This window comes from Schistocerca americana, chromosome 11, assembly GCF_021461395.2.
Source record: "Schistocerca americana isolate TAMUIC-IGC-003095 chromosome 11, iqSchAmer2.1, whole genome shotgun sequence".
NCBI lineage: Eukaryota > Metazoa > Arthropoda > Insecta > Orthoptera > Acrididae > Schistocerca > Schistocerca americana.
Window position 1 is genome coordinate 188,224,949 of NC_060129.1, and position 25,537 is coordinate 188,250,485.

General features: G+C 42.5%; 1 protein-coding gene across 3 annotated transcripts in view; it reads right to left on the reverse strand.

Moving 5' to 3' along the window:
- LOC124553575 (neprilysin-2-like) overlaps window positions 1–25,537 on the reverse strand; it is a 479,037-nt gene that overhangs the window by 37,880 nt on the left and 415,620 nt on the right. For 2 of the 3 annotated variants that reach the window (XM_047127419.1, XM_047127421.1), the window contains exons 9-11: window positions 23,868–24,011; window positions 15,395–15,491; window positions 4,895–5,066 (exon numbers count right to left, since the gene is read on the reverse strand). In XM_047127419.1, coding sequence (XP_046983375.1) covers window positions 4,895–5,066; window positions 15,395–15,491; window positions 23,868–24,011 — 413 coding nt within the window. The remainder of the gene's footprint in view (window positions 1–4,894; window positions 5,067–15,394; window positions 15,492–23,867; window positions 24,012–25,537) is intronic. The other variant, XM_047127420.1, reaches the window with a different exon arrangement.

Genomic DNA, 25,537 nt, shown 5'->3' on the forward strand with positions numbered 1-25,537 from the left:
TTTGGGTGATAGCTGATTCTATTTGCTTGTCGAAGACTGCCAAGCTCGTCCACAAAGTTCAGGCATTTGATTGTGATCCGACTTTGTGTTTCATTCCTAGTTTTATTTGTTCATTTATTCCAGCTCTCTGTAATGCATTTTCCCATTTTCTAATGATTTTTTACAAACATAGTTGTAGGGTACATGGGGGGAGTCTATTCCCCTGTCACACTCCCAATTAAAGAGGTTCAGAAATTTTACCTTCTGATCAGACTTTAATTTTCCTTTCAATACATTCACTTATTGTTAGAATGCCAACTTTTATTCTTAAACAAATCACCACTTGTACTTTTACATTAATATATGAGAAATGTCAAAAATCATGCTGTGTACAAAACAGTTGCTTTTACTCAATATACAGTAATGGACGTATGATATAATACCTCTTCTGCAATGTCTGTGTTATGTATGTTTGTCAGTCCTTAGAAACTACTGCGTAGACTGTTTGACTGTTTGTATTGATGATGGCAGGATCATAATGCCTTAGCTGCCTAGCTTCGAAATGAGGAAAACTGAGATGAGATAGGGCTGGATGGTTCTGTGAGGACAGAAGGTACTACTGTGCTGTAGAAAAGTTTGGCCAGCAAATTGTGAATTTTTTGAAAGTTTGATTACTATGCACAGTCAGGCATTAGAGACAAGCTGGCCGATGTGCTAACAGAGTGAGCCACCAGATGGTACTGTCGACATTTCAGGCAGGCGGGAGTCGCGACACCAGTCGATGGTCGAGTGCGTAGAACAGCTGACACTGTCTGTTTTGTGGGGCTGCCAGTACTTTCTAAGTTAGTCCTGGCTGCTTTGTTTGTGTTTTTTGGGATCTTATGTCAACTTTTTACACAGTACGATATGGCTAGGGACTGTCCTTGTTGTGAGCGGACACGAGGAGAACTGGCTGCTGTCTATACACAGCTGGAGGCTATACTGGCCTCGGTTGACACCCTGCCGGCTCATTTTCAAAGTTGCACAGGGAAGAGCGAAGTAATGTTTTGTAACTTAGGCACTTGTGCCTTACCAAGAAACTCATACATTGCAAATTAAATCTGTGTGCCAGACTGAGACTCAAACTTGGGACCTTTGCCTTTTGCGGGCAAGTCTGAAAGGTAGGAGACGAGGTACTGGTGGAAGTAAAATTGTGAGGACGGGTTGTGAGTCATGCTCAGGTATCTGAGATGGTACAACACTTGCCCACAAAAGGCAAAGGTCCCGAGTTCGAGTCTCGGTCAGGCACACAGTTTTAATCTGCCAGGAAGTTTCATATCAGCACACACTCCGCTGCAGAGTGAAAATCTCATTCTGGAAACATCCCCCAGGCTGTGGCTAAGCCATGTCTCCGCAATATCCTTTCTTCCAGGAGTGCTAGTTCTGCAAGGTTCACAAGAGAGCTTCTGTGTAGTTTGGAAGGTAGGAGACGAGGTACTGGCAGAAGTGAAGCTGTGAGGACAGGGCGTGAGCCATGCTCGGGTAGCTCAGATGGTACAGCACTTGCCCGCAAAAGGCAAAGGGCCCGAGTTCGAGTCTCGGTCTGGGACCCAGTTGTAATCTGCCAGGAAAGTTTCATATCAGCGCACACACTGCTGCAGAGTGAAAAATCTCATTCCAAATTTAACCAGACCTACCAAACTGTGCTTGGAGCAGAGTGAGCTAGGAAAAGCTAACAGGACAAGCACAATGAAGCAAACTTTCTAGCCTCCCTCCAGCAGGACTACGTCAGAAGTGTAGCTATGACAATATAAATAATCATTCTGTGTGCATCTTGACCCAGAGGGAATGACAGGCTTTTGAGTTTCAGAGAAACCACGAGCTGCCCTCGGTGATGGAAATATGTCGGCAACCTGCTATTAATTAATTCATCGAGTACCAGCACGAGGCACACCATACCTGTGCCGTGGCAGTTGCGGGACTTTTGCCGATGCAGGGAGCTGGGGTCCGGCCAGCCTCCACCCTCTGAGCGACTTTGGCTGACGGACTGCAAACTGTCTACGATCCAGCCGGGGGAGGCATGTCCTTGCAGCCTCCAGCCATCTAGACATCTTCGGCCTCTGTCCTGGTCTACCTCGGGGTGTGGGGGGATGAAACTGCGGTACTGCTCCTCGGCATCAGGATATCTAGTGGCAGCTAACGCTTCAAAGTTAATGACACGAGGACAGCATGAACATGGGGTACTTGCACTCACCTTTGCGGCTGACAGCCCACAGATGCGGCACCAGTGGCCACTGTGACCCAGGACAACAGATATCACCGGGCGAGATCGGGGCACTAGCACATTCTGTCATCAGCTGCATTTGTGTGCACATAGTGTGTCTCTGAGGCTGGCCAGTGTGCTGCATAAGGCTGATTGAATAAACATCTGTGAATGCTACCACTGACTCACTGCACGCCACGGAGTGCACTCACCCTGATGTGTAGAAACCCGAAATAGGCCAGGTCATTACAGTGCCATCTGATCGAGAGCTTCGGTGTAATGATATAAGATTTGTGGGGGAATCCATCATGGGAAGGTGCAATGAAAGAACAAGTTGGAGGAAAGACACGGTGGATTTAATGGTCTGGAAATGAGAATGTGTTGAATTTGTTTTGAGACAGGATATGTAGTGTGAGTGTAACTGCGCGATTTAGATGATAATATAACATCTGGGTGCAATGTTTGGAGGTAGGGGGAAAATAATAGGATTGTTGGAGCCTAGTTTCAAGAAAATGCAGATCAGAGTTGGAGGTGAGGGAACTTGATGAGCTGGTAAGGGATTTGTGTAGGGGCAGCTAAGAAGGTGGGCGGAGAGACTGGAGTTTGAGCATTTGAAGGGGCTGATGAAACTGTGATCAAGGGGAAATCTTTTCATTGAACTTCATATTCACACTTACGTTCACTGATATGGTGACTAGCATGGGTTTCAGGATAAAAACAATACAGTATGCCCGACTTTCTCTTGAACATTAAAGTGTTTCTAAAGTACTGAGAGTTTCTATTTTGAAATGTAAGGGGGCCAATGACACGCTAGATCCCTCATTACCCAACTACTCCCTCGGTTTCTGCAGAATGTCTCTGCTAGAAATACTGTACTGTGGGAAATACACTCCACTACACAAATGAACTACGTAATACCGGCAACCGTCACCATACCTGCAATCTAGTCCTGCGATCTAATAAGCAGCACACAGCACGTGAAAACTGTCCACTTGGCAGTACTTCAACCACATCAGAGTTGCAGGGAGGCAAACAGGACAAACACACACCCACGCACACACAAGATAACCGCGCACATCACACACGACGAGACAACAGCGACAACGACAGCGTGGAAATGCGACACACAAGCGACTACATGACACTAGCGGCACACCGTTACTCGTCTCGTCCAAACAGAAAGCGGCTCCACTGCGCACATTCTGGAACCTTCCGTCACACTGTGGGCTGAGGAACTGGAAAGGGAAACAGGTCTCAATTCCTACCAAATACCTCCCACAACATTCAGAAAATATCACGACATGAACAATGATATGCACGGAATTCTAGCGTTTCATAAAATGGAGCTGTTTTAAAAATTCGAGTTTGACTCTTTAAAGAACTGGAGACAAAGGTGTTGTTACCTGTGAATACAGATACTGAGATGATGGGTTGAGACACGTATTGAATTACATACTCCACCACAAACTCAAGAAACTTTGTCCCTCCCCTACTCTCTGACAAGTTTTTCATATATACAGCAACTGAAACCTGTGCCAGTTCAGAGTTACTGTGTAATGATACATAGCAGAAGGCAAAAATTAAGAAATTACTTCTTTATTGGAGCACAATGAATTCATAAACTTTTAGTTCCACTTTCAGGTGGTACTTCTATGTCAAAACTTGACCACCTTTCGCTGTGTATATTCACAGCACAATTTACGCAACAGTTCTCTCATTAATGTGTAAACATAATTTCCTGATCCTCGACTGATTGACAACGTATGTGACAGAACTTTTATGAAGTATGCAGTGAGATACCGAGTGGGCGAAGGTACAGCTATTCTCGATATATACATTAGTATCTAGCATACCCTCCAACCAGTATTCTTATCAGCTCATAGGTAGGTTTTCCCACTGACATGGAGAGAGAGAGACGTATGTGTGGGAGCCAGGATCAGCCATTTTTCTTTAATATTGTAGTGTTTTACTAATCCCCTTTTTCACTGTTTAGGTCTAAAGATTACTTAGGTTCACCATTTACGTTACCCATCATCACTGTCGGTGACCACTAACTCGAGCTGGTACAGTCCTAGCAGTGCACCTCTGAATTAGTTTCACATCTTCTGTCACGCCAACCCGTTAAGGAGTCCACGTGCCGCAACAGTATCTGAGAATTGGTTGCATCAGTGCCTGGCATGCAACTTTCTTTACAGGTGCGTCGCACTTTTCCAGAACTGATCCCAGTCTTTCTGTCACCTTACCGTTTCTAATTTCTACCACTCATAACTATTTTGTTCCTAATTATTCAGGCAGTGGTGAACTCGAGTTCAGCACCTAATTTTGTGTCTGACACTACTCGGTTCTTTCTCATCTGCACTGAAATCCACATTTTCTTGTGACTTAATATCTTCAAACTCCTCAAGAGGCTCGAGTTCACGAGGGATGACAATATCCATTGTGGGCAGTACCAGGCAGCAGGAATTTGTTCACAAAGTTGTCAGGATTTAGTTGCGGAAAGTTGTCAGGATTTCATCAGGGCTACACCAAAGGAAACAACGGGAAGGAAGAAGGGGTGTAATAGTTTTTAGGAGGTCGGCAGCAGTGTGGCGAAAGCTTCAGCGAGTGGCCGAGACACACGTCACAAACAGAAACAGACAGACACAAACTCAGACCACCACGGCAGTCACTCACCGGCCGCATTGTCGGACCATTCGTAGAAGGCGTTCACCTCGATTGCCGAGTCGCCGAGCGTGGTCCAGTCCGACTTGTTGACCGGACGGTGCAGGCGGCCGAAATAGAAGTCGTACAGGAAGCGGGTCAGGTTGTTGTTGCTCTCCAGGAACTGTCCCGGGTCTGTGTCCAGCTGCCCAATGACCCAACACACACTTGAGAACAGGGGATTAGGGACCGAACTGCGTGAACTCTGTGCAGTGACTCACTGGCAGTCACTGTGATAATTCGACGTCACTACCTGCGTTGTCAGTCGGTGCCTACGACTTTGGCTCACTGCTCATGTGGCAACTCTCTTCAAAGGAAGGCTGGATTTCAGTAAATATTATGTCTGCAACCACCGAGGAGAATGGAATGACTGATATAAGCTAGCCTGGGCAAACATCAATTTTGATTTTGCAGAAATGTGGGAACATATGACGCAATACTGATCCCACAGATTTTTTTAGAAGAATGGGCAAACCTAGGTATATGGAATTTGTAGACTTATGGACAACTTTGGTAAATATAGAAGCTGAAGTAATGAATTAAAATTTGTGCCAAATCTGGGATTTGAACCCAGTTCTCCTGATTTCTAGGCAGATGTGCTATCCACTGCACTACTCTCACTTTGTGGTTAACACAGCTGCACTAACCTTGTCCAAATGCCCTCCCTGACTCAAACTTCAGTTCTCCTCTCAGCCGATCTCGATTTTCCCCTTCTTAAATTGTCAATATTGCCGAGGTTCTCTGATACCAGAATAGCACACCGACTTTGTACGTAATGGGGAAATCGTGCCTGTACCTCAGGTGCAAGTAATCTATTGCTCTGATAGAACTGCATTTCCTGGAGATATACTGAGTCTCAACTGTCTCTTCGATCAGAAGAATAAGGATCATAAAATTTATATTTCCAGGAAAATGTAATTCTATCAGGTCAATAGATCACCTGTGCCTGAGGTACAGGCAAGATTTCCTCATTACTTACGAGGCTGAGGAAATATAGGAGTCTCGGCTATACTGACGACTGAAGAAGAGGAAAATGAAGGTGGGACGAAGGCGTCAATTGAAGCCCGTGTTAGGGAGGACGTAATCGGTGCAACCGTGTTAGCGACAATGCCGGTGTGGAGTAATGGATAGCAAATCTGCCTCGTAAGCAGGAGTTTGCGTTTCGAGTCCCAGTCTTGGCATAAATTTTAAATCATTACTTCAGCTTCTGTTTTTATTGAAGATAAAGTTGAGATTCAATGTGTCTCCAGGAAAATGCAATCCTATCAGATCAACTTACAGAAAAATTCTGACAAGGTTAACTGTAATAGACACTTTGAAATTTCGAAATTAGCAAAAGTAAAATACAGGGTCAAAATGAATGGAAACCAGACTACCATTATAGGAGGTGGAGTACATGAAATGGTGACAGCAGCTCAGAAAGGAGAGTTGTAGCATATCTTACACAGTTACTTAGTCCCAAAATTTATCAAGCATTAAACATAACTAAGGAGAAACCTGGAAAGTCCATTAAAGATCAGGAAGAAGAAACACAAATTTTAATGTTTACCAATGACAATTATAATTTTATCTCAAGAGTGCAAAGGTCTTTCAAGTTCAGCTGAATGGACTGGTCAGTGTCTTCAACTGAGGTTAAAATACAGGGCGACAATTATTGAACTATATGAAAATAAAAACGTAAATTACTTACAAACTACGACACGCACACACTTTATTTGACATCTAAACATCGCTACAGATATTCGGATTTAGGTTACGACACCTTCGATATGCCTGCCGTCATTGGCGACGATGTGGCGCAGAGGAGTAACAAAATTCTGCATCACTCACTGAAGTGTTGAACCATCGGTGCTCTCTGAGGCCTCCGCAATGGCTATTTTCAGCTCAGCAATGTTTTTGGCGTTAGTGCTGTACACCTCGTCTTTAATATAGCCCCACGAAAAGAAGTCACACGTGTCAGATCCCAAGAATATGGCGGCCAATCGAGACCCGTGTCAGTGGCTTCTGGATTCCCCTGAGCCAGAACGCGGTCCCCAAAGTACTCCTACAGGACCTCAAACACTCTCCTGCTTCGATGAGATTGCTCCGTCTTGCACGAACCACATCTTGTCGAAATCAGATTCACTTTCGATAATGGGGATGAAATCGTCTTCCAAAACCTTCACGTACCATTCAGTAGGCACTGTGCCTTCAAGGAATAGTGCACCAATTGTTCCGTGACTGGACACTGCACACCACACAGTCACCTGTTGAGGGTGAAGAGACTTCTCGATTGTGAAATGTGGATTCTCAGTCCCCAAACGTGGCAATTTTTCTTACTGACGAACCCATCCGAATCGAAGTGGGCTTCGTCGCTAAACTGTACCGAACCAAACCTTACTAATTCCCACTGTTCCCTGCGGCCAACCGTGCAGTTTGAATGTCCTAATGCAAACCGTTCAGAAGTTATGACAATTTGATTTCATATAGTTTAATAATTGTCACCCTGTATGAACACCTACAATAGTTAAAAGAGGGTAATGAGGTATACACGAATCAGGTAAGGCTGAGGCAGTTAAGTAAGGAGGGGAGATGCTAAAAGCAGAAGATGAATTTAGTATGTGGACAGGAAAGTAATAGACAGTAGCAGTAATAAAGAGGATATAAAATGTGAACTTGCCGAATGAAAAAAGTATTTCTAGAAAAGAGAAATATGTTAGCATCGGATGTAAATGTTAGTGTTCAAAAGTGAAACGCAAATGATGAAGAGCCCAGGTACAAACAGCAAAAGGGTTTTTGAAATGTGGTGTTGCAGAAGGATGTTGTGATTAGTTGTGTAGACTCACTAACTAATGAAGAGGTACTGAATCTAATAGGGAAGAAAATAAATTTATGGTACAACTTAACTAAAAGGTGTGATCAGCTGATAGGATACATACTGAGGCATCAACAGGAATGTCGTAACGGGTTTAATTGGAGGTGGTAAAAATTGTAAAGGGAGACCGAGAATTAAATTAGGCAAGCAGATTCAGAAGGATGTAGGCAGCAGTAGGTACTGGGAGATGAAGAAGCTTGCACAGGATAGAGTAGCATGGAGAGCTGCATCAAACCAGTCTCAGGACTGAAGACCACAACAACAATAATGCTTACTAACAATACTCTGGGAGAACTCACAAAACTATAAGAAAGGATGGCAAAGTTACAGTGTGTATTGTCAAAATTGCGTATCACATGAAGATTCATAGCAATCGTGTCTTAACTGTTATTTACTCTACACATATACTAAAGATGGGAAGACCACTGGGTCCTCCAAAGTGTCTTTACAATAATATATTTTATAACTGTGACTGAACAAAAATAACTAATGTTAACAATCACTGAAAGTTTTGTTTGTACAGGAATGGATGGTTACCAGTAACAGCCGACACGAGATGGTTTGAATAATTCGAAAATATAATGGAAAATTAATTACAGTCATGATGTCTGTTAAAATGTGTGATGTATTTACATTCCTAAAGTTCCATCTTAATGTTTTTAGAAGATTTTTTGTCATTATTTGTAAATGGCAGTTCCCACTAGCCCTATTGCATAAATACAGTTTAGTTTGATGATGGAAACTATTGAAAATTAATGAAAATTTGACAAAAATTACTTAGGTGTTCCATCACTAAAATAAACTCTACCCATGTAATTTGAACAGTAGGAACTGGTACGTAAAAATAATGACAAAATAATGTGATAAGCACATGACAATTGGGGCTTAAGGGGTAGAAAAAGCATTGTTATTTTTAAAACCATCTCTGAATTGCGACTGAAAGAGCAGACTTTTTCCTTTACGTTTTAGGAATGTACATAAGTCACAGCTGTAACGATAGCCATTATGGATAAAATTAATATGACACCATCTTTTGGAAATCTATGGAATCAGTTTGATTTGAATACACTTACTGAATGTGAAGAAGCTGCATAGAAGAGAAGAGTATTTAAAAAGAACTCAAACGTTTACCCTACTTCATCTCTCAGGAGTCACTGAGTTCTTAGTGGGACGGAAAATAATGCAAAGGCTAGGATGTAGGCAACGCGAGGTCAAAAATCTGTTCTCCTCAGCCAGATGTCATACAGAACACTTGAAACAATGGGAGGGTACAAATCAACGAGAGCTGGATGGTTTGCTGGAACCTCAAAGCTGACAAGTGTATAACATTTACAGGCTGTGGAAACTGAAAGAAATATCAACATGACAGAAAAAAATTAACTGTCATATGTTCCACATACTAAAAATGCAATGATTGAAACTGTCAAAAAAGAAAAAAATATTGTGAACAATAAAAATATGAAAACATAACAATATAAAAATATAATAATGATATAGAACAGACACTATAAATATAGCTGTAAAATATAATAATTATTATACTCATTCCAAGAAGCAAATATAATGGCAATGTACTACAGTGTTATTCACTGTATGACAGTAGGAAAAAAGTTTTGCCTTATTTCACTGACAAACTGATACACACATGATGTCCCAAAGTCCTTATTACACAACCTCAAGAGGGTTTTGTGCTGACTTAGCACATCACGTCGCACACATAAACATATGACTGGTGCTACTCTTATGTAGTTTCACAGGGAAAACAAATTCAATTGCTGTTTTAAACACAGGTGGCTGGGAGGAGTCTAACTTAGTTGTTGTTCCTTGTGTATAAATGACCAATACTTACTAGTTTCTTTGTCCTTGCAGTATCTGTCATTTGTCTGTGTTTTGACATGTGTCACTGTACCTTTTCTGGGCTTCTTTTTAGATCTAAAATTTTTGTTGAAAATTTTTCTCTCCAGTAACTCATGTTTGTCTAACAGGTAATCCAAGTGCTAGGCACTCTCTTGCAATATGGGCTCTACTGTGTCACTAACAGTCAACGAGAAAAAGCTCTTTTTCTAGTGGGATTTGGTATTTAAAAGGTGTCGTAACAAAAAAATCATCATGTAAGCGATTGAGAGTATGTAGATATTACAAAGGCATACTACATTACTCAGGGTGTTCAAAAATAGTGTCAGATACAAGGTCTGTTACAGTTTAATTATCAAATGTGATTTTATACCTATTCTTTCCGTAAGCTGGCTTCTCAGACTGCAGATTCCCTGCCCCAAATTGCTCTTGAGGCATCCTCTATATCCTGTCAAATGTCTGCACGCTCTTATGGAAACACCCTGTAGATAATAATAACTTCATGTGGGACTGTGGCCTGGTGCAGTTCTTTCTACTGGACACCACTTCAGTCAATTGTGTGCCCCTAAGCTACCCCAATTATCCAATCAGGGAAAGGGGATGCACAGTTGAATGTGGGAGCTGAATCACATACTGTATCTGCTGACTCCTTACTTCGTTAAAACAAAGACCGAATGATCCAGGGTCTGACCGAGATTCGATCCTGCAACCGCTTGGCTTCCAGTCATGTGCATCACTAGACCACCAGGCGCGAGGGTGGTCCCATAAGTACCTAGCCTGATAGAGAGATGGCAGTTGTTGTTGAAAAATATCTCTGGATAAGAAAACAAATGATCTATGGAGCATATGTTTCAAGTTTGAAGATGCCACCTTGTTAAGTATTTGTTTGGCACCCATCAATAGTGAAGGTTGTTAGTGAACTTGTGAAAATGGAGAAAATTGGTCATCATTATGTGATACAATATTTTTTTTTAAGGGCTCGAATGCAACCAATATTAAAACTGAGCTAGATTCTACTTTGGAAGAGCCTGCTCCTTCATTGACAACAGTAAAATATTGTGTAGCTGAATTTAAACGACACCGTACGAGCTGCGAAGGTGAGCATCGCAGTGGTTGACCAAATGAGGTTACGACTCCAGAAATGGTGAAGAAAATCCACAAAGCGGCACTGGATTATCATTTACTGAAAGTGCACAGGCTAGCAGAAATAGTAGGCATTTCAAAAAGTGCGGTATATTGCGTATTGAGAAACCTGTGTGCAAGGTTTGTGCCACGTTTGCTCATACTTGAGCATAGCAGGCATTTCAAAAAGTGTGGTACATTGCATACAATCTGAAAATTTGGACATGAGAAACCTGTGTGCAAGGAATGTGCCGTGTCTGCTCATACTCGAGCGAAAACAGTGTCGTGACGATGTTTCAAATGACCGTTCAGCGAAATTTCGCAGCAATAAAGCTGATTTTTTGCACAGTTTAATAACTGTGGATGAAACATGGGTCCACCACTTTACTCCTGAGACAAAAGAACAATCAAAACAATGGACACAAATTGGAGAACCGTTGAAGACCAGTTGATCTGCAGGCAGGGTCATGGCGTCAGTTTTTTGGGAAGCGCGTGGGATAATTAAATTATCAACGGGAAGTATTATGCAAACTTATTGCAACATTTGGGGGAAGAAATCAAGAGAAAACAGGCGCATTTGGCCAAGAAGAAAGTGTTGTTTCTTCAGGACACTGCACCAGCTCACAAGTTCATCATTGCAACGGCCAAAATTAACGAATTAAAGTTTAAATTGCTACCTCGTGCACCCTATTCTCCAGATTTAGCCCCCTTGGATTACTTTCTGTTCCCAAACTTGAAAAAATGGCTTGGTGGTCGAAGATTTTCAACAAAAGAAGATGTGATTTTGGCAGTTAATGGCTATTTTGAGGAATTAAACAGTTCTCATTATGAAAATGGTATCAAACTTATTGAATATCACTGGGAAAAATGTATAGAGCTGAAATGAGATTATGTTGAAAAATAAATACATTTTTTTTTTGGAAAATTTTTGTGTGTTCTTTGTTAGGTGAGGTACTTATGGGACCACCCTCATATACGGACAGTTTACCAGTAGGTTTTGACGCATGAGTCTGCAGGTACTGAAATATGTAATTCGGGGTATCAGGAGGAATGCCACAAAATTTGTGAGGTCACTCTGTGTGTGAAAATAAAACAAAGAAGTCCTACAGACGTGTTTCCGATTTTTGATCTTTATGGAATTGGAGCAGGTTAAAGACTACACAGATCCACGAATGGACATGAAGACAACAGTGAATTTTACTTACAGAAATGCTGTGTGGGCGCTGTGGTGAATAGAATAATGGTGGGACAGAGGACTGATCCATCCTATATGAGGTGCAGTGGTTCTCCGACAGTCGACACCACTGTGACATCACACCGAGGCAACAGCTGGAAGTGTACCCAGTGTGCGTTCGTAGGTCAGATCAGTCACCATTTGTGCTTCAGTGTTGTTTACTTGAGCAAGTCCACTGTCCTCGTGAATACCGACATGCCACGTATGTTTACCGTATTTACTCGAATCTAAGCCGCACTTTTTTTCCGGTTTTTGTAATCCAAAAGACCACCTGCGGCTTAGAATCGAGTGCAAAGTAAGCGGAAGTTCTGAAAAATGTTGGTAGGTGCCGCCTCAATTAACTTTTGCCGTAGAATATATGTAGCGCTACACAGGCATGCTTTGCAGGCACAGAGATAAATACTGGCGCCAAAACCTCTGGATCAGTAAACAAATTAAAAAAAAAAAAAGTGGAAGACCAGCTTTTTTTCTCCACCCCGAGCTTCAACCACTGCATTTTCATACATTATCTAATGAAGTAAATACAAATTCCATATTATTCATCTTCGAATGTAGCATCATTTCAATGTACTACGAAAATCCAACTGGCAAGACTGTTTGGGATATATGTCAATATGGGCAACTCTACGCTCTGAATTTTTTGCTACCTGTGAGAAGAGATGGTTACTAATAGGAACTTTTATGAATTGTGAATCACATGCAGTAGTCTCTTCACCATAAGAATAATATGAATATAAACATTTTGCCATGTATTGTTTCGTGTTTGCTGCTATCTCATTTAAATCCTGTCTGCCTAATAAACTACGAAACTAGAGTGAGACAACAGCAAATGTGGAAGAATATACATATCGTGCCATGTTTATATTCCTATTATTCTTATGCCTAATAGTGATACAGTCAGAAATGAAGCACGGCAATTGACTAGATTTTTAAATCTAAGATGACTCTAATTTCTGTGCAGAATGTAATGTGCTAAAGAGGCATCTGCAAAGATTTTCAAACGGAGAAAAATTTTTGCTAAACTCTCGTTCAGAACATCTATCACACGCAGTCTATTATTTGGTTCTTGTTGATCATTATAAAAGAAAGCAGAAGTGTAAGTAACAACAAATAGCAGTCTCTTGCCATTGTTTCGCTAATGAGACAATTCCTCTCTCTCCTTTTCAGCTTAGAGTGACGTAAACCCCTATAACAAAGAGAATGGCACTTATCAGATCAAAGAAAAATAAGCAATCAATTCAAACCAGACGAAGCACGTGAAAAAGGCAGGGTGCCCGTATAAATACGGACGGAGTGCTTGATGCATAGCAATGGCTACCTGGTAAAGCTTACCAGCTAAGCTTATGACTCGAACCAAAGTACTATAGCTGTATTGTCATTCATTCGACCTAAATTGTACCTCATATTACAATGGACCAACTTTGTTTCGATTTGGAGATGCGGCCTAAAACTTTTCTCTCTCCTTGAATTTCGAGTCTCAAATTTCAGGTGCGGCTTAGAGTCGGGAAAATTTTTTTTCCTTGATTTCGAGTCTCATTTTTCAGGTGCGACTTAGATTTGAGTGCGGCTTAAATTTGAGTAAATACGGTACCCGTGCAGAATATGCAGACCCATTTGTGTACGGGTACTGTAATGACATTGTCCGTGCAGCCGTGACAGATTACCAGAGATGTTTTCCTGATCGATGAACCCCCTGCCAGGGTATTTTACAGGGTTTTTCAGATATTATATGAATCTGGAACACTATCCAGTGTACACGTAACAACAGAATGTGAGGCCATTCAGTCAGTTGAGGAAAGGGAAGGCATTATGCAATGGTACAGTGGTGTACCATCACCAGTACACAGTACACATCAGTTCGATATTCCGGAAATGCAATTGTGGTGTACATTATATGCTGAGGGATTGTACATATTCTGTGTGCAACATCTTCATACAGGTGACTCAGCAAGCAGACAACAATTTTGTGAAGGGTTGGCTCTACACAGAGACGTCATGCAATGCACTTTATGTGCAGATGAGGCTACATTTACACGCAATTGTATCACGAACACCCACGACATTAGAGTGACGACGGCAAATGTACCTGGCTCACCAATTCACTGTACCCGACAAGTACTCCAGTACCTGAAGAACACACTTCCTCAATGGAGTGTTGGCCATGGCGGATCCATTAACTTGCGTGCCTGATCGCCCGACCTAACCCCGACTTCTGTTTACGGAGCTGCCTAAAGGGGAATGTGTACGCTACGAAGGGGGGTAAACGTAAAGAACTTGTCACTTGCAACAACGATGATGTTGCCCACATTAAAGCCCGCCGAGATGATGTTCGATGTGCAACATGACGTGCTCGAACGTGTTGACAAGTGCATTCACACAGGAGGGGGACTTTTTAACACCACACGTAGGATGGAGCAGTCATCTGTCCAGCCATTATTCTATCCACTACAACACCTTTCACAGCATTTCAGTAACTAATATTCACAGTTGTCTTCATAATCAGTCACGGATGTGTGCAGTCTTCAACACATTCAAGTTCGGAAATCGGACATATGTTCGTAGGACTTTTTTCATTTATTTTCACATGTAGAATCACTTCACAAATTATGTGACGTACCTCCTGAATCACCTTGTATGTGGTCATATCTTTTTATTGCACTGACTTAGATACTTAAACATGCCAAGGGATTGTAGACTTTAGTGTTTGATATACATTTCAACTTGATACTTCTACCCATTCCAGAGAAAAAGGGGTCTTTACAGGTGGCTGTATCTTTTGATTGCATTGACTTAGAAGCCTAAATTTTTTACACGACCGAGGGTCCGTTAACCTTTGTATTTCAAATAAATTTCAACTTGATATCTCTACCTATTCCTCAGAAAAAGGGTCTTATCAGTTGGACAGACAGACAGACAGACCCAATGAGGTTCAGTTCAGAGCCCTGAAAATGAGGCACCAGAATTAAAGTGGCCAGTGGTTTATTTAGATGAAACAAAGATTCATACATGCCACTCTGCGAATAAACACTGTTAAAATGCAGAAACAGTATTGTCAAAAGTGGGGGTCAATTTTCAGTTGTCGTGTTATGCAAAATCATTGTCACGCAAATGTGTAGAGTGTGACAGCGCTCCACCCACTTAACTCGCAGAAATATCAATCAAAAAATTATTTTAATCCTAGTAAACTCTTTCTCTGCGTCATGAGCAGTTGACGAATCACCGTCGGTCCTGCTTCACAATACTGATGTCTTATGCCTCGTATTCTGTGTATCTCGGAAAGAGTTAGCAATGCAGATTGGTCGAAAGCTTACAAAGGGCAGGGCACAGTGACACGTGAGTTTGTCCTGCGACACTGGGGTTCCAGTGAGAGGCAATGTATTTGTTTACAAATGGATTTGGCACGGCTTACCTTCTCATAGAACTGGTCCAACTTGTTGTCATCCAGTAGCTCGTCGGGGTACGCGATGTGGACGGCCATCGACTTGGCTTTCTCGAGTCCCTTCTTCCTGCACATCAGATCACATCATACCACATTACACATTGCCAGGATCTGTAAGGTCTTTGTCGGTTAAGTGATACTGGAGAACAACAGATGAAACATTTTGCAAAGAAAGTGAAAGAATGGATCCTCGTTGATACGTTCCTCGTCTTCAGAACGGCTGTGGCAGAGTTTCACACTGTCATTTAGTGAACAGAATTCGAGCTTACCAAGTACTGGAACAGATCTGTGAATAGATTCAGGACTTGTTTGCAGATAGAATTCAACATATCATTCTTAACAGAACAAAATCACCAGGGGAAAATGTTATATTAGCAGCGTTCGAAGTGAGAACAATAGGACTGCCACTGTTTACCATATATATAAATGTAAATGGTGCAGTGAATAATGTATGAACCTCCATGGGGCAGTCACAGATGATGTAGTAGCCTATCAGAAGCTGTTGCCCTAGAAGTGCGCACTCCTCAGACCGACTAAAACTTTCTTGTCACGCTGTGCACATTCTTATATCATAGTCCACTTAATCCATCACCTAATCTTGTGACATTACTTGGCTTTCCACACCAGGAAGAATTAGACGATTAGAAATTGAGAACAATGTTGTTATTATTTTGTGTTCACCTAAACTTGTAATACTTACATGGATGAATGGGTCTTGATTCATCATTGTCTCATCCCCCCTGTTGCAGGAGCATTAGATACCACATTAAATGGGCCATCGTATAAGGATGTAGACAGCGCGGAACTCTGTTCAGTGGTTGCCTGTCCCTTATTTTACCTACTTTTCCTTGCTGATATTTCTGTTATGGTTATTCAAACTGATATATATATCCTTCAAGACAAGAGGGAGATCATGTCTACGTAAGATTTCATAATCTGACTTGAAACATATATTTATATAATATGTAACCATTAATGAACACCGAGCGAGGTGGCGCAGTGGTTAGCACACTGGACTCACATTCGGGAGGACGACGGTTCAATCCCGTCTCCGGCCATCCTGATTTAGGTTTTCCGTGATTTCCCTAAATCGTTTCAGGTGAATGCCGGGATGGTTCCTTTGAAAGGGCAAGACCGATTTCCTTCCCAATCCTTCCCTAACCCGAGCTTGCGCTCCGTCTCTAATGACCTCGTTGTAGACGGGACGTTAAACACTAACCACCATTAATGAACATCTGGGTTGTAGTAACACTGTTCACCATTACGTATCACTTCACTTAGCATAGACCGGGACTGTGTCCTAGGCATGCCCGATGTTAACTCACTGGGCACGGCCCGTGCTGCCTGAGTTGTTGTTGTCGTTCCGCCGGCAGAGGTTGCGTCCGAATTCCTGCGTGCCCTCTGGTGGACGGGACTCTACTTGCGGCAACTACCGTCCGTGACGCGCTGTGCCGATGTGCGCCTCCTGCAATCTTTGTGGTGGCTACTGCATGGGTGGACATAGGCTATATAGACACCCACACCCACACACACACACATACACACACGTACGCACCTTTCCCAATGTTCTTCAGACTCAAACCCATTACCTCATTCCTCATACACCTTACTACCTTTATCCTAACTGACAACTACTTCTCATTTGAAGGGAAAGTAGATAAACAAGTCCGTGGCACAGCCATGGGCACCTGCTTGGCCTCCTTTTGTGCCACCCTTTTTATGGACCATCTAGAGGAGACCTTCCTAGTCTCCCAAAATGCCAAATCCCTAGTCTGGTTCAGGTTCACTGATAGTATCTTCACGATCTGGACTCAGGGCCAGGACACCGTATCTTCGTTCCCTCGTAACCTCAACACCTTCTCTCCCATCTGCTTCACCTGGTCTTCAACCCAGTGTGCCACCTTCATAGATGTTGACCTCCTCTTTGATGGCTTCATCAGCACCTCTGTCCACATTAAACATACCAACGACCAATAGTACTTGCATTTTGACAACTGTCATCCCTTTCACACCAAAATATGCCTCCCATACAGCCTGGCCACACAGGGATGGCACATCTACAGTGACAAAAACTCCCTTGCTCAGTATGCTGAGGATCTTATTGAGGCCTTCACAGACAAGCACTATCCCCAGACCTAGTTCACAAACAGATCTCCCATGCCATTTCCCCTCATGCCCCCAATCCTTCCATTACCCCCAAGAACCATCCAGAAGGGAGTATCCCTTTCGTCATCCAGTACCAACCCGGACTGGAACAACTGAACAACATCCTTTGCCACGGTTCTGATTACCTATCGTCATGCCCTGAAATGAGGGGCACACTACCAGAGACACTTCCTATCCCTCCTGAAGTGGTGTTCCATTGCCCACCCAACATCCACAACACCCTAGTCCATCCCTAAGCCACTCCCAATCCCAACCTCTTGCCACAAGAATCGTACCCCTGTGGAAGACCCAGATGCAAAACCTACCCAATCCACCCACCCAGCACTTCTTACAGGAAGATGGTATCCCTTCTTTCAGACATGTCCAAAAGAACAGATACCATTGGTGACCATGCAGCTCTCTCAAAATGAAACGATATTTAAATCACGACCCTAAGCTGTTGACAGGCGTTGATATACATCAACAGGGACAGTTGAAAATGTGTGCACCGACCGGGACTCGAACCCGGGATCTCCTGCTTACATGGTAGACACTCTATCCATCTGAGCCACCGAGGGCTCTGTTCTTTCGGACATGTCCTATAGTTATGCCTAACCAGCCATTGACTTTCTTCTTCTGCGCTGGAAGCACACACATTGCCCGAACTCTTACAGCACTCGGTAAGATTGTCTGCTGTGAGTAATGAGTGTAATGGGCAGGGGAACTACGAATGTAGTGTGTGGACATCAAGTTGGGAATGTGGGTCTCACGGGGAGCGTGCAAGGGATAAACCCCTGCAGTTGCACTATCCTCTGTGCCCTCAGTGGCTCATATGGATAGAGTGTCTGCCATGTATCCAGGAGATCCCAGGTTTGACTCCCAGTTGCGGCACACATTTTCAACTGTCCCCGTTGATGTATATCAATGCCTAATATTCTTCACGGGTCTGCAGCCAGATCACGTCATCGTCCTGACACAATATTTCGGCGGACCAGCTGGCCGCCATCTTCAGGTGAGTTAATGCTAGTGCACTGCCTCGCCGGAACTGAGTTCCAGCCACAACAACGGAAAACTTTACACACCATGAAGAGAGCACCGCGCGTGCACGAGATGATGGACAGCGCCTCCAGGCGGCAAGTAGACACGCAGCGCACCAGTGGGAGAAGTCGTCAGAAACGATAAATCGCAACAGCACTAGTTGGAAGAATCCAATGATCGAAAAGAAGTCCGTTGTTGTTTAATGTCGGACAAAATCGGATTCCATATCTTACTTAGAGGAAAACGTTTATCCCTGTTAATAATATTACTGGATAATCTAATTTCAATCGATTCTTTAAGAACACATTCCCAATAGCGAGAAGTAGGAGAGATCAATTGTGTCTTGTCATACATCATCCTGTGTCCTTCATTACGGCAATGTTCCGCCACTGCTGACTTCTCAGGATGGAACAACTGAGTGTGCCAATGATGTTCCACGCACCGGTCCTGAATAGTTCGAATACTTTGACCGATATACTTCTTTCCACAGTGACACGGAATTTCATAAACCCCGGGCCTCCTCAAGCCCAAATTATCTTTAACTGAGCCAAGAAGCGCTCCAGCCTTGGCCACCGGCGTAAAAACGCTTCCCGCAAACGGTAAATAAGCAACCGATTCAAAACTATCCTCTACTGGCTCGCATGACGGACCAAACTGAAGAGCACGGCATATTTGTTGTTCCGTACATCCATTCTGTTTAAAAACAATCTTCAAATGATCAAGTTCTTCTTTCAAATGTTCGTCGGCCGAAATGGCATATGCTCTTTTGACGGGAGTCCGCAAAACTCCACTACGTTGGCGTGGCGGATGACAACTGGTCGCACGTAGATAGCGGTCAGTATGAGTGGGTTTCCTATACACACTATGTCTAAAAGCCCCATCATCCTTTCTTTGCACTAAAACATTGAGAAATGGAAGTTTACCATCTCTTTCAATTTCCATAGTAAATTTAATACTTGGATGTAGACAATTAAAATGATCTAAGAAACGATTCAAAGCATCAGTTCCATGTGGCCAAACCACTATATCAACACCTGTCGACAGCTTAGAGTCTCGATTTAATTATCATTTCAGCACTTCTTATTCCAGTCCTGTCACAGGTTTATCCTACCAAATCAGCAGTGGGGCCACCTGTCAAGGAAGACATGTCATTTACCAGCTCTGATGCAATCATTGCACAGCTTTTTACATTGGTGTGACTACCAACCAGCTGTCCACCAGCATGAACAGCCACTGCGAAACTGTGGCCAAGAGCAAACTACACCACCCTGTGGCCACAACATGCAGCTGAACGTAACACACTTGATTTCAATGGCTGCTTCACTACTGGAGCCATCTGGATCCTTCCCTCCACCACCAGCCTTTCTGAACTGCGAAGATGGGAGTTATCCTTAAAACACGTTCTCCGTTCCCGTAATTATCCCGGCCTCAACCTACAGTAACATCCCTTTGTCCTATCGTATATTCCCCATTCTCATTTCCCACTCTGTTTATTGGCAGTCCTCTGCCAATACATCCTCTCATCCTTTCCCACACCCTTCCTTTTTTTGTTCCTTTTTTCCCCACCTTCCTGCCCCACAACCCCTGACACTGCATCTGTTGGTAGTCTAGTCCCTGCGCACTTCACCAGACAGCGTCTGTCTCTCTCCCACCCGCACACTACTGTGCCTTCCCCTTCTCCACCTCCTGCACATTGCTGCTTGCATCCCACGTGATGGTTGCACTCTGCCTTGAGATACTGAAGTTGGCAGCCGTGTGTGTGTGAGGTGTGCTTACATGTGTGAATGGTGGGTGTCTCTGTTTTACTGATGAATGCTGTGCCTGATGGCTTCATGAGAGTGTGTTTTAATTGTGGCTGTCTGCAACTGACATGTCTTCCTGATAGTAAGTAATACTTTCGGTATATAAAGGAAAAACATTGTTACTAAACACTTTTAAAAGTACTTGACTGCTTTACTTAAAAGTCCTTACCCAGTTTACTTCAGATTTCTACATTCAGATGAAAAAATTAAGAAAGTACCATCAGACGTCACTAGATCGTGGGGTGAGCTTGAGAAATTGACAGAAATGTGATTTATGCAATGGAACAAGGCTGGCTGTCAAGAACCTATAGCCAAATGCAATAGAGGCCACTATCAGTGCAGGGTATTCAGGAGGTGAAAATATATTCATTCCTCGAATTGCATTGATATGCAGTGCTTTAAACGTGCCCTTTGATTTAAAGTGATTGCAGTTTCCCGTGTGGCCTGCATTTACACTACTGGCAATTAAAATTGCTACACCAAGAAGAAATGCATTCATAAAAAAAAAATGATGTTCTGCCATTCGTGCACCCAGTTTCGTCGTTGAGTACACCATCACAGCCGATCCTGTCTGTGATGCAGCGTCAAGGGTAACCGCAGCCACGGTCTCCGAGCTGATAGTCCGCTGCAAACGTCATCAAACTGTTTGTGTAGATGGTTGTTGTCTTGCAAACGTCCCCATCTGTTGACTCGGGGATTGAGACGTGGCTGCACGATCCGTTACAGCCATGCGGATAAGATGCCTGTCATCTCGACTGCTAGTGATACGAGGCCATTGGTATCCATCACAGCGTTCCGTATTACCCTCCTGAACCCACCGATTCCATATTCTGCTAACAGTCCTTGGATCTCGACCAACACGAGCAGCAATGTCGCGATACGATAAACTGCAATCGCGATAGGGTACAATCCGACCTTTACCAAAGTTGGAAACGTGATGGTACGCATTTCTCTTCCTTACACAAGGCATCACAACAACGTTTCACCAGGCAACGCCGGTCAACTGCTGTTTGAGTATGAGAAATCGGTCGGAAACTTTCATGTCAGCACGTTGTAGATGTCGGCACTGGCGCCAACCTTGTGTGAATGCTCTGAAAAGCTAATCATTTGTATATCACAGCGTCTTCTTCCTGTCGGTTAAATTTCGCGTCTGTAGCACGTCATCTTCGTGGTGTAGCAATTTCAATGGCCAGTAGTGTATTTATCATTACCTGTATTTACCTTACTTTGGCTAGTAAAAAATAGGGGCAAAGGCTTTCTGATTTTCCATTGTACTTTTTACTTGAGTCTCTGGAATCTGGTAGATACTCCTTTCATAGGTGATTTCTATTTTACAAGCAACTTTTCCACACGCAGATCTGTGCACTTTACATTGTTCTTGCTGGCCTTTTTGCCTTTTGAGACTAATTTGGCACTTCCTCCACTTTTGACATCATTCTGGCCATGTATCCTCTTCATTTGTCTGCTCTTCATCCTACTCTTTTGAATTCATTTGCCAGCTGAAGTATCAACTTCTTGCTTTCCATTTTCTTATTTCTTACTATTTTATAGACAATCCACACATTTATTTCTACCATGTCCATGGTGTTGTAGAAGAAGTGCATTGGCCCTCTCCATATGTACAACCTTTGAAGTACAGTTGCGGATCATACAACCTTTGAAGTACAATTATGGATCATTTGATTGACCATATCCGCCCCATACTTTGTTGCACTGAGGAATGCTCTGGTTGCAGAGTTCCCCTTCTCTTCTTTGCTTATTGCTACTTCAGCATGTAATGTCCTCAGAAGAATGACATTTTCATTCTTCATTATTCGGTATATGGTCACAGCACACTAAGCTGCCAGTTTGGCCAGGGATGCTGATGGACAGTATTTCACAACCGATCTCTTCTCTGTGCTGAATAATGAAATTTTCTTTTCTTGGAGATTCTTAGCATGTTGAAGAGATGTGAAGAAGTTGTCTGTCATCAGGCTGCTTCCTCGATTTACAAATGGCTCCACAAGATGCAGAATGACATAATCTCCAGTGATCACTTCTGCTTTTTTGTGTCTTCTTTCTCCGAGGTATGGGAAAGCATTACATATATATTTTGTGACTATGGCGGTGGCAATCCAGAATTTGAGACCATATTTGTTGGGTCTATTGGGCATGAACTGAGTGGACCTGTATCTTGTTGTTCATCTACAGCTATATATTCACGAGGGCAATAAGGACAAATACTGTTTTCTTTGAACTTTCAACAAATTTCACATAAATGAGGCAATTTGTTAGCTGGCAGAAATTCAGCTCAGGTTGATTTTTCAACAAAATGGAGTAGTGTGGCAACCTCCAGAAGTATGTCCCTCAGCACAATGTCGATGATGATAGTAGGCCCCCAAGAATGCAATCAAAGTTCATTCACAGATAAACCTTATGTTCATGTGACAGTCTGAGAATATATGACATTTCTTCATTTCCTGAAGCGACAAGGCCCAGTTACCATTTTCAACACTTTTTGATCATTTGATTCCGTGTATTTCCTCATAAGATGTTGCAATATTTCACCAAAAATAAGACAGAAAGCACTGATGAAACGTGTTTAAAAATGTCTTTTGTGGAGGAAGAATATTACCTGAATGACACGTGCCAATATGCAACAATTTGTCATTTCATTGTTACATTATTTACATATGTTCACAGGAGAAACTATAGTGGTGTGAAATTGACACTTTCCACCAATCTAAGTGTATCGAACGTAATGTAAAAAAAAAATGCACACTTGACACACAAAATATATATATATATATATATATATATATATATATATGCCCAAACTCTTTGCCTTTACAAATGTCTGCTTGTGTCTGTGTATGTGCAGATGGATATGTGTGTGTGTGCGAGTGTATACCTGTCCTTTTTTTCCCCTAAGGTAAGTCTTTCCGCTACCGGGATTGGAATGACTCCTTACCCCCTCCCTTAAAACCCACATCCTTTCGTCTTTCCCTCTCTGTGTTTTTGGATGTATATATATATATATATATACACACACACACACACTTCTAATTTTTTCTCCTCTTTATGATGAAATGTTTGTATATATAATCATAAAGAGCAGAAAAAATTAGAAGTCATATGATTTCTTGAATGAAGTTAAAAAAGAATTGGATATGAAATTGAACAAAAAAGTATGACAGGTGTCATTTTGACTCTTTGTGCCATTCTAGTGTTAATCTATAATACTTGTTATAAGATGGACATCTCCAAATGTTTGACAAATAAAGACATTAGTCTTAAGTGCTGCAAAAGTTTAATAATTTAATACCTGTTATGTTATGGACATCCTAAAATTGTTTGATAAATATTGGACTGATGCTTCACGATGCAGCACTTCCCATTTCTGTCAGAGTAATTAATTTATGACGGGGTACAACTAAAGGTACCCTGGAATTTTTACGGATACATTAGGTGAGACGTACCTGGTGCCCTCGTCCATCCAGTCCACCTCCTGCAGGATGTGCAGGAACTCCTGGCGGATATCGTCCACCATCTCGAGTGCCGCCTTCTTGGCCTCCTCGTTGAAGTACTTGCGCACGTAGATGGAGCCCACAGACAGCGAAAGACTGCAACATGAGGTAAGTTACATTTGCACTGAACACTGGGAATGGCACACACAAACACGTGCTGGCAGAAATGTGAGGAAAATACAGTGCAGCATCCAGAAGGGTCAGGATTTTAATAAGAGTATTTGGCCAGAATACAACTAACACTGAAATCCTAAGGCTTTGCACCTAAACCAAACTCCAGCTGTAAGACTGAAGGACATGAAAGAGAAGCAACAGATGAGAAAGAAGTGAGCCTATTCCTCATGTGATTCAGTCTCTACACTGAGCAACTGGTAGATGAAACTGAGCATAAATTTGAAAAAGAAATTAAAGCTTAGGGACAATAAAAAATTTTTGAGAAGGGTGGTGATGTAATTCTGTCAGAAGTGCCAAATTGGCTGGAAAAGCAGTTGAAGTGAACGGATAGTGTGTCGAGAGGAGATGCTGCCAGATGAACATTACAAAAAGAAAAACAAATGTAGTCAAACTAAATAAGATGGTGCTGAAGAATTATGTTGGGTATCACACTGAATGCAGCAGATGTGTTTTGCTATTTAGGCAATGAAATAACTGATGATATCCAAAACAAGATAGCATATAATTTGCATACTAACAATAGCAATACAAGCGTTTCTTAAAAATATGTATAAATTCGAAACTTCCTGGCAGATTAAAGCTGTCTGCCGGACTGAGACTTGAACTCGGGACCTTTGCCTTTCGCGGACAAGTGCTCTACCAACTGAGCTACCCGAGCATGCCTCACAGCTTTACTTCTGCCAGTACCTCATCTCCTACCTTCCAAACTTTACAGAAGCTCTTCTGCGAACCTTGCAGAACTAGCACTCCTGAAAGAAAGGAGTGCCTGCGAAAGGCAAAGGTCCCGAGTTCGAGTCTCGGTCGGGCACACAGTTTTAATCTGCCAGGAAGTTTCATATCAGTGCACACTCCGCTGCAGAGTGAAAATCTGATTCTGGATGTATAAATCTGTTAAGACCAAATATAACATTAATTGTTGGGAAGTCCTTCTGTAAGCAATATTGTGGATTGTAACCTTGTATCAAAGTGAAACACTGATGATTAACTGTGTGAGACCTTAACTTTTCACGGCGCATTAAATGTTCAAATAACTTACGGGTTTGCTGCCGGGTGACGTCGTCGAACACCACCGATATTTCAACAGGAGCACACCCTGCCATTTGTGCCTCGAGAATGGCAGAGTGTGCTCCTGTCGAAATATCTGCGGTGTTCGACGACGTCACCTGGCAGCAAACCCGTAAATTATTTCAACATTGATGATTAACTATTGAGACAACAAGAGAAAAGAATATTTTGAAATGTGGTGCCAAAGAAGATGGGAGAACACTGGACGAGTTGATCAGGCAACGAATGAGGTACTACTCAACAGAATTGGGGAGGGAAGAAATTTTTGGTATAATCTGACTAAAAGATGGGGTCAGTTGAGAGGACACATTCTGAGACATCAAGGGATCACTGACTTGGTGAGGGGGGTGTAAATTGCAGAGGGATACCGAGAGAAGATTACA